At 40.9% G+C, this 10,234-nt stretch overlaps 3 protein-coding genes across 4 annotated transcripts; all 3 read right to left on the bottom strand.

Moving 5' to 3' along the window:
- Positions 1-2,064: 2,064 nt before the first annotated feature.
- On the bottom strand, positions 2,065-3,468 carry LOC138884037 (uncharacterized). Its single transcript, XM_070164776.1, has 2 exons — positions 3,343-3,468; positions 2,065-3,300 (listed from the first exon to the last, which is right to left on the bottom strand). The coding sequence occupies exons 1-2, from the start codon at positions 3,466-3,468 to the stop codon at positions 2,065-2,067; spliced, it is 1,362 nt and encodes a 453-aa protein (XP_070020877.1).
- A 3-nt stretch (positions 3,469-3,471) lies between these two features.
- On the bottom strand, positions 3,472-4,980 carry LOC138884036 (uncharacterized). Its single transcript, XM_070164775.1, has one exon. It carries the CDS (start codon positions 4,978-4,980, stop codon positions 3,472-3,474), a length of 1,509 nt encoding a protein of 502 aa, XP_070020876.1.
- Positions 4,981-5,723: 743 nt separating this feature from the next.
- LOC104223945 (vinorine synthase-like) lies at positions 5,724-7,786 on the bottom strand. Of its 2 annotated transcripts, XM_070165263.1 has the most exons (3): positions 6,817-7,786; positions 6,421-6,705; positions 5,724-6,316 (listed from the first exon to the last, which is right to left on the bottom strand). In XM_070165263.1, the coding sequence occupies exons 1-3, from the start codon at positions 7,698-7,700 to the stop codon at positions 6,292-6,294; spliced, it is 1,194 nt and encodes a 397-aa protein (XP_070021364.1). In that variant the 5' UTR covers positions 7,701-7,786; the 3' UTR covers positions 5,724-6,291. The 2 variants fall into 2 exon arrangements, with proteins under 2 accessions (XP_070021364.1, XP_009773787.1); XM_009775485.2 differs by having other exon boundaries at positions 6,421-7,785.
- Between the last annotated feature and the right edge of the window lie 2,448 nt (positions 7,787-10,234).

Genomic DNA, 10,234 nt, shown 5'->3' with positions numbered 1-10,234 from the left:
CTGTCCACTAGTCTGCGGGTGGTAAGGAGTAGTTACCTTGTGGCGCACATCGTATTTCATAAGCAACTTCTCGAAGGCTCTATTGCAGAAGTGAGTGCCTCCGTTGCTAATAATCGTCCGTGGTGTCCCAAAGCGGGTGAATATGTTCTTCTTTAGAAATCCCACCACCACTTTCGCATCATTTGTGGGTAATGCTACAGCTTCCACCCACTTGGACACATAGTCTACAGCAACAAGGATGTATTTATTTCCATAGGAGCTGACGAAGGGACCCATGAAATGAATCCCCCAAACGTCGAACACTTCTATCTCCTGAACTGGGTTCATGGGCATTTCCTGGCGCCGGGAAATATTCCTGGTGCGTTGACATTCATTACAACCCTTCACCCATGAGTGCGCATCTTTAAACACATTCGGCCAGAAAAATCCGGCCTCTAGCACCTTCGCTGCTGTCCTGATCCCTCCAAAGTGTCCACCATAAGCCGATGCATGACAAGCCTGCAAAATAGAAGATTGTTCTATCTCGGAGACGCATCTCCGGATCATGTTATCCAGGCATATTCTAAAGAGATAGGGCTCATCCCAATAGTACAAGCGGCTTTCACGAAAAAATTGTTTCCTCTGGACCGATGAAAGGTCGTGAGGGACTATACCACTGGCTAGGTAATTGGCCAAGTTCGTATACCATGGCGCTTCCTGATGAGTGGTGGCGAGCAGTTGCTCGTCTGGAAAAGTTTCCAGAATTTCCTCAACTTCAATTGCATTTTCAGATCCCTCAAGTCGTGATAGGTGATCAGCGACTTGATTCTCAGTGCCCTTGCGGTCACGTATTTCAAGATCAAACTCTTGCAGAAGCAGCACCCAACGAATCAGGCATGGCTTAGAGTCTTTCTTTTCTATTAAGTATCTGAGAGCAGCATGGTCAGTGTATACAATTACCTTTGATCCTATCAGGTAGGACCGGAACTTGTCGAATGCGAACACCACAGCTAGCATCTCATTTTCAGTCACCGTATAGTTCAACTGGGCTCCACTCAGCGTTCTACTAGCATAGTAGATTGGGTGCATCAATTTATCTTTTCACTGGCCCAGCACTGCCCCCACTGCGTAGTCACTAGCGTCACACATTAGTTCAAACGGTTGCTCCCAGTTGGGGGCAACAATGATGGGTGTTGTGACCAGCCTCTGCTTCAGCTCCTCAAACGATACCCTGCAATCATCAGAAAATACAAATGGGTGATCTTTCTCTAATAACTTACAAAGAGGATTGGCGATTTTGGAGAAGTCTTTTATGAACCGCCGGTAGAAACCGGCATGTCCAAGGAAACTCCTGATTGCTTTGACCGAAGTTGGTGGAGGCAGCTTTGCTATTACATCAACCTTTGCTTGATCTACCTCTATTCCCTTTCTTGACACCCGGTGCCCCAAGACTATGCCTTCTTGTACCATGAAATGGCACTTTTCCCAATTCAGCACCAGATTAGTCTCGATGCACCTTTTCAGCACACACGTCAGATTCACCAGGCACTCATCAAATGAATTCCCCACCACTGAGAAGTCATCCATGAATACCTCCATTATATCCTCAACCATGTCAGTGAATATGGCCATCATGCACCATTGGAATATGGCGGGTGCATTGCATAGGCCAAAGGGCATCCTCCTAAAGGCATAGATGCCATAAGGGCATGTGAAGGATGTCTTCTCTCGATCCTCAGGTGCAATGGAAATCTAATTGTACCTTGAGTACCCGTCCAGAAAACAAAAGTGTGACCTCCCTGCTAATCTATCCAGCATTTGATCAATGAAGGGAAGTGGGAAGTGGTCTTTCCGGGTGGCTAGATTCAACTTTCGATAATCCATGCAAATTCTCCAGCCTGTGACGGTTCTCGTTGAGATTAGTTCATTATTGTCATTCTTCACAACCGTCATGCCACCCTTCTTAGGCACACATTGAACTGGGCTAACCCAGCTGCTGTCAGAGATTGGGAAAATAATTCCTGCATCTAGCCACTTTATCACTTCCTTCTTCACCACCTCCTTCATATTCGGCTTCAGCCTCCTCTAATGTTCCCTGGAAGGTTTGTGCCCCTCTTCCAGCAGAATCTTATGCATGCCGTACGCGGGGCTGATCCCCTTGATGTCTGCCATGGTCCACCCAATGGCAGTTTTGCACTCCTTCAATACCTGTAGAAGTTGTTGGACCTGCACATCTAACAAACCAGATGAGATAATAATAGGTAGGGTGGAGTTAGGTCCCAGAAATTCATACCTGAGGTGGCCTGGCAATGGATTTAGTTCCAGCTTCGGTGGTTCTTCAATGGATGGCTTAGCTGGAGGAGTCTCCCTCTTTTCTAAGTGTAGGGGCTCAAACTCTAGATTTCTTTCCCAAAACCCTCTACCTTCCAATGTCAACACCCATTCTGCCAAGTCCTCACCGTTCACTTCCTCCAAATTCGTCAAACATGCAGCGAGGGGATCCTCAATCGTCAACACTTCATCCTTAGACTGAACGATTACATCCACGGCATCAATAAGAGAGCAATTTGCGAACTCACTTGGGCGCCTCATAGATTTCTGCACATTGAATATAATCTCTTCGTCATTGAGCCTCATCTTAAGCTCCCCGGTCTTGCAATCAATAAGAGATCTCCCTGTGGCCAAGAATGGTCTTCCTAAGATGATAGGAATTTCTTCATCTACTTTGCAATCCAGTATCACAAAGTCAACAGGGAACACGAACTTCCCCACCTGAATAAGTACATCATCAAGGATCCCAAATGGACGCTTCACAGTCCTGTCAGCCAGCTGCAACAGCATAGAGGTGGGTCTAGCTCTCCCAATGCCCAACCTCTTGTAAATGACCAGGGGCATAAGATTAATGATGTCCCCTAAATCACAGAGTGCTTTCGCAAAAGCAAAGTTTCCAATACTACATGGAATAGTAAAACTCCCGGGATCTGAGAGCTTTTCAGCAACAGGTCTAGTTACCACTGCACTGCACGTCTGAGTAAGTGTCACCGTAGCCAAGTCTTGGAAGTCAAATTTCCGGGACATTAAGTCTTTCATCATTTTTGCATATCCAGGCATCTCCTTTAAAGCTTCGATCAATGGAATATTTACCTGAATTTGCTTGAGCATCTCAAAGAACTTTTTGTATTGCTCCTCCTTTTGGTGTTTAGCCAACCTCTGTGGAAATGGTGCAAGAGGTCTTTTCTTCCCAATCACTTGGAACTTTTCTTTCTCAGCTACTATCTCTACTACTGGCTCTTCAACTGCTTCAGCAACTTTCTCGGTCTCCTACTGAGTATTCTTTTCTTCCTGAGCAGGCTGGACTGTCACATCTGTCAGCCTTATGGATTCATCCAGCTCAATGGGTACTTGAATAAGTGTCTCAGCCTGTATATTGTCACGAACTCTCTCCTGCTCTTCATCGAGATCCCTGTCATTACGGAGACTCACCGCCATCAGCTACTTCGGGCCCTGATCTTTAGGATTGATTTGGGTATCTGCAAGTAGCGTTCCTTGAGGACGATTATTCAGAGATATTGAAATTTGGCCCACCTGCACTTCAATATTTTTGATAGCTGCGTCATGTGCATCTACTCTCTCATTTATCTTCGCAGTGGACCCAATAACCTGCTGCATCATTGCTTCCAGTCTAGCAAACCCATCGTCCTGTCTTCCACCATGCTGCTGCTGAGGCGGGTGGTACCCCTGCTGCTGATTATTGTACCCCTGGGATCTAGGATACGGAGCCATGTTGTTGGAGGGTCTCATACCTCCCATGTTTCCGGCGTTATATTGTGGCAAAGGTGGTTTGTACTGTTGTTGAGTCTGCTGACCCCAGTTCTGATTTCCCTGTCTCTGACCCCCATAGTTAGCTACATAGTTCATATCTTCAGGGTGCTGATGATGATGATCAAGCTCTGTATTCCAAGGATTACCAACTGGTTGACTAATGCAAGATGTGCACAAGCCCCCATTGGTAGTGTCTACTATGTGTACCTGCTGCTTCTGTCTTGATTCCTCCACCTTTTTGGTGAGGATGCTCATTTGTGTCAGGAGGGTCGCCATATTTTCAGCCATAGTGTTTGAAGGATCAAGGGGCACTGAGTGTACCACTGGAGTGATGGGTGCATTCCTGGATGTCCATCCCGAATTCTGTGCCATTTTATCAAGTAAACTCTGACCTTCTCTCCATGTCTTGCTCAAGAATGCCCCACCAGCTGAAGCATCCACAATATTCTTCAACCCATCCGACAGTCCCATATAAAATCGTTGTCCCAACATCTGTTCTGGAATACCATGATGTAGACACATAACCAACATTCCTTTGAACCTGCTCCATGTTTCATGCAGTGTCTCCATTGGTTTCTGCTTGAAGCTCACGATCTCATCAATTTGTTGGGCAGTTTTGTTGGGTGGATGAAACTTGTTATGAAACTGCTTGACTAACTCATCCCACGTTGCTATAGAATTTATGGGGAGTGAGTTTAGCCAAACCTGTGCAGCTCCTGTCACCGAGAATGAGAACAATAATAACCTGATAGCCTCTGGAGTGACATTGGGCTGCCTTTGGGTCTTGCAGATCGACAGGAAGTTCTTCAAGTGTTTCTGAGGATCTTCAAGTTGTGTCCCAGAAAAGAGTCCCTTGTTTTGCAACAAGTGCAGCATATTATTTGTGATCTGAAACGACTCAGCTTGTATTGCAGACACAACTATGGCAGTATCTAAATTGTCAGCTGTGGACTGTGCCCAGTCATACAGTGCACCCTCGAGCACCAGAGGTGCTGCGTTTTTGACATTCAAGTTGACTTGCTCATGCCTGTCGTTTCCGTTAGGGTCGATTGCGTCTCCCATGTCAGTTTTGAATTTGTCTGTTTGTTGAGGTGGTTGAAGTCTTCTGTTGGCACGGTTAAATGCCCTGAATATTTTCTCAGGGTCTACGAGTCCTTCAAGTAGTTCTCCAGTCCTCATAGAGTTTCTAGGCATACACCTGTGCAACCAAGTCAACAACCGTCAAAAATTTCAATCAAAAATTGGGTGTAGAGAAACTGCCTACGCGAAGAATTTTTTTTTTTTTTTTTGTATTTCTAGCAATGGTAATTGATAATTCCGTTAACTTCCCCGGCAACGGCACCAAAATTTGATCACGCCCAACTATGCCTTATAAAAAGGACAATGCGGACGTTGCAAAGATAACCCGAGTATTACGCCCAGGGTCGAATCCACAGAGAGTTAACCTATCAATCACTATCTTTAGACCCACTAAACTCTTCAGAACCAGCTTCCCAAATATTTGAATCACAAGTTGATGGTTTCTATAGTAACTAAAATTGCAAGTAAATTAAACAGCTGTAAACTAAAATGCTAAGGTTGTAAACAATGATGAGAAAAAAGCTAAGGTAAAGATTTCCCCTATTGATGGAATCCCTTCTGTTTATGCTTCATACAAATTTACCAACACACCTCTATCAATCATGAACACTTTTATTACCGTAAATCTCTCCCGAGTAATCACAGTAATATACTATTGCACTCTCCTGAGATACACTAGCTAGCTTTAATTAACACAGTTCACTTAAGATTGTACCCAAGGCTTCGTTATCCCTAATCCCGCCTTTAAACCCGCAGTTATAGATCCCTCTTATACTTTGGGAGTGGTGTTGCTCAACAATAACCTAAATATGCATTCTCTCCCAAGTTATGCACACTAAATAGGCACAGCTAATTGAGGATCCTGTAAATTAACTACAACATACACAAAGTTGAACAAATAAAGATTGAGACTAGCAATTTGTATTAACATAAACAAGAAGTTCATCCCCAAATAGGTTCCATCAAAACCTTAGACAAAGGATTTAGCTACTCATAACTATGGGTAAATAAACTAAAACAATATTCATCATAAAACTTGCAAGAAAAATAAAGAGAAGAAGAAACCAAGATGTTTTGGGTGATCTCTCACACTTGTTCTTCTTGCCAAAAATACTCTCCAAAACAATACATGTCTCTCTTGGGCGAAGTCTAGTGTTTAAAATAGGGTTTTGGGCTAAAAATCCCGTGTTTTGCACTTTAGTCCCTGAAATTCCCGCCTCCTGCCGCGGTAGAACCGCGGCCAAACATGGCCTCTGATCTTCCTTCTATCCGCGAACATCCTTCACCGCGGTCGCGGTGGAACCGCGGTAGACTCAGTTTTCTGATTCTTCAGCCTATTTTGCGTGGTTCACTTGGGATATTTCATGGTTGGCCTCTCTTTCTTCATTTTTTTCACTCCAAAAGTGCTCTCTAGCCTTCCTTAGTCATATATAACCTGCAAATCATGAAAAGCACTAATAAGAGCATTTTGTTATCACTTTTATTATTAAAACTATGCAAGAAGGCGGTTATTTAGGGTCTGAATAAAATTAAATTCACCTATTATCACATATCCATGTGTCTACTCCACTGCTATCTCTTGAATCCATCAATATAACAACATTTATTCCGATCTCTTTAATTGGATTTACCCATGAAGGTCTTCCCCAGCCAAAATCAACGTCATAAAATTGGTAGCCACACAAGCTACTCATATGTATTATCTCTATCTCGCCTCCAAAACGTGCTGCAACAAACTCTGCGTTGGCATAGGATATGGTCAAAATTGCCTCTTCTTGATTCTGTTTATCCGCAAATTCTGAAGTCATTTCTGATAATGCTTTCCTTATACAAGTGACCAAAGTGAGCAAATCAGAGCCATCATTCTCACCTTTACACGATGTGCTAATTGCAACAACATTTCCTACACTATGGTTTGGTAATGGAGGGACTAACCTCTTTCGTATATTTACATTGTGCACCAATTGAGATAACCTTCTGATCTCATTCCCTGAAGCAACCATAGCACATTTCCAGATCAAAGCTGATACTACTTCAACGCGAGTAGGTGCTTGTACTGAATCGCTGACAGCCTTAGCCTTGAGTGATGCTATAGTAGAAGCATCAAAGGCAAAAAATTTAGTGACACGCTGCTTATCAAAAAAGACTTTGATTATTACTTCAGGCATAATAGGCTTGGGTGGAACATGGGGAATAGGTGGTGGCAAGAATTTAGCAGCTGCAACAAATTCTGGCACCAGATTATCGGGGCTACCTCGAGCAATTGTTGACCAGGCGCTGATGAGGGTGCACAACGTGGCACGATCAGCAACTTTATGAGAAGCACATATACCAATAGCCATACCTCCACACTCAAAAAAAGTGACTTGAACAAGCAGGGGATATAAGGCTGAATCAAGCAGTAATGATCCATCTTCAACAGTACTAGGGAGGAACTTTTTATTGACATCTGCAGGCTTTCTAAGAACATCTTCCAACTGATAGTTATGAGCAAAAGCCTCGTACAAAGGCACCCCGTCGTCGTTGCATTCAACTAAGTTGTACTTAATTCGACCAGCAAAAGGGTAAAAGCGAGCAAGAGTTTGAGACAAAGATTTCTTCAAAAGAAGTAATCTTGATGAATGGACTGATCTTGCTTGCTCATAGGAGTATAACTCACCACCATCTGAATGAGGAGAAGGATAAAATAGAGCTAAGGGAACAGGTATGGTTAATACGTGTTGATCCAAAATAGAGAATTCGAAGCATCTAAGATGATTAGGAGTAGGAGAAAGAGGTTTAATGAGCTCAACAGAAACTATCTCGATCTTTCTTTCCATGACTAACTTTAGTTAATTGATCTCTGGCTACTTTTGCCTTAAAGTTGTTGCACACAATTATACAACTAACAACTATTAGGTATAATTTGCTTTTATATATATAAGTGATATATCATGTTTGTGCTTTTTATATAATTCCCAAGTCCCATCTATGGAGTATCAAATTGTAGTACAATGTATATTTTTTCTGATTCTAATTTTTTAATAAAAGGTGAAGTATCAATTGCTAGAATATATGAGCTGTAAATGGTTATCTTAATCTTAAATTAATCCTTGGTAGTTTGCCTTTGCCCTACCACGAATATTAAGTTATTAGTCAACGACAGGATATGGGGAGTTTTTGACCAATATTATCCCTTATCTTTGAGGGTAGGTCTATTTTGGTCCCTCAAATATAACTTTGAGCATATTTAGTCCTTTAAATATGCTAAAATGGAGCACCTTTAGTCTCACTGACAAAATGTGTTCAAAAACTAACGGTGCTAACCAACTCTGATTCATAAATCGAATCTTCTGCTCTGAAGCAACACGGTTCCTTTACTTCTATTGGATAACGCAAATTATCACTTTAATTTCTCATTTTTAGATAATGTCTTCTAAAATTTTGACTTTCACCTTCTGTGCCAGTTTTCAATGAGAAAATGACATTGTATAGCTGCTGTAAAAATAATAGCTGAAAAAATATATAAAATTTGTATATTATTTTGTATATATATATACACACACTTTTATGTTAATATACAAAAATTATACAAATTTTATATACTTTTTCGGCTACCAGATGTAAATAGTTTCTAGTGCAGGCTAAACGTGATAATACAATCTGGTTATTTGTTTGCTTCAATATATGCCTAGAAGTGATCTTGGCAGCTCTATTTTTTTCAAATTTTAATTTTTCTTTTTGGAAAAATCAACCGAGTTTTTAAAAGTAAAAGTTTCAACATTAAAATCTTAAATTTATCATCACTGTACTATTAGTGGGTTTTGGTTCATAAAATATTTTCGATAAGTAAATTAAAAAGACAGTGAGTGTCGAAACCAATCCCGTAATTGATTTAGGACAGATTCTGTCAGTGAAATTAAAGATGCTACATTTTAGCATACTTAAGGGACTAAATATGTTCAGAATTATATTTGATAGACCAAAATAGACCTACCCTCAAAGATAAGGAACAATATTGGCCAAAAACTCGGATATGGGGTACCAAGTGATCTTTTAATTCTTATAGTTAAACCTCTAGGCTTGTAGCCAAATTTCTTTTACGCACGTCTCCTTTACGGACAACCTTTTTACATACTAAATCTTGTCCAAAATGTAGCATTCGCGCTCCTTTTTGTTTGTGACAAATGGACGGTCCCGATTGAATGAAATAATCCAACGGTTTAAGTTCATTTTCTTTAGAGAATTATAAATAAAGAGCTAAAAAAAAATTGTACATAACCAACACGGATCCAAACGAGAATCGAGAATGGAGAAAATTAAGGCGTACCTATTAACAAGCATAAATTGCATTCAATAAATGTGTCTTATAAATTGCATTCGGCAAATGCGACTTATAAATCGCATTTGGAACAAATAAATATGTAGATATGTATTAGACTCTCACTTTGGCCCCTAAAGTGTTTAAATGTTTTAGTTTAGTACTTGTATTACTCTTCTTCTTCTTTGTTATTGTTTTAGAAAACAACACATAAAAAAGATGAGACTTATATTTATGATGATTTTTCTATTTTTTTTTAATTCCTCCCATTCTCAATTTCCCTTTTTTGGACTTTCTTATTAGTTACATATAAGTCTCTTTTAAAAAAATTAGGCGAAATACATAAACGGCCCCTTTAAGTTGTCCTCAACGATCACGCTAACACCTCAACTAAGCCGATTTTCAATTGGACACTTCAAGCTTTGAATAAAATAAGTCAACTAAATACCTCATGCTGACATGACATATTGTGTGTTTCACAATCCAATTTCAGCGTGTGAATGGATTCAAAATACTAACTAAAGTTTGCCCCCACCCCATACGCTGCATCAACCAGCCATCCTAAAAGGTCACTCCGGCCACTGTACCACCCAACAAAACAACTCACCATCCACCAGTAAAAAGGCAGCCCAACTACCAGAACACAAATCCGGTCGACTACTACATTAAAGAAGATAAGTCTACCTTTTCTGTATTAAAAATCATACTTTGTTAGAATAATAGTAATATCATATCAATCTTATTCTCTTGTTCTTCATTTACGGCACTGTGACCGGCACGTTGATTGGTCCATGAAAAATAGGCTCAATTACTTTTGAAATCAAGGAAAATATGAATACTTCAGAAGCCAAATATGCTCAATACCACGGTCCACCAAAAAAATTTCAGATCCACTTCTACCAAATTCAACATCTCCAAGTTGATAATCACTTTCAATAGCTCCCAAACAATCTCACATCACAGCCAAGGTGGCAAAACTAGTGGTGGTGCTTGAAACACAATGGGTTGGTTAACGCGGGTGAGGGCTGGGTATTTAAATTGAAGGAGGATGAG

Source organism: Nicotiana sylvestris, chromosome 12, assembly GCF_000393655.2.
Source record: "Nicotiana sylvestris chromosome 12, ASM39365v2, whole genome shotgun sequence".
Lineage (NCBI taxonomy): Eukaryota > Viridiplantae > Streptophyta > Magnoliopsida > Solanales > Solanaceae > Nicotiana > Nicotiana sylvestris.
Note: the sequence above shows the minus strand (reverse complement) of the source record. Positions and strands in the feature narration are given on the sequence as shown.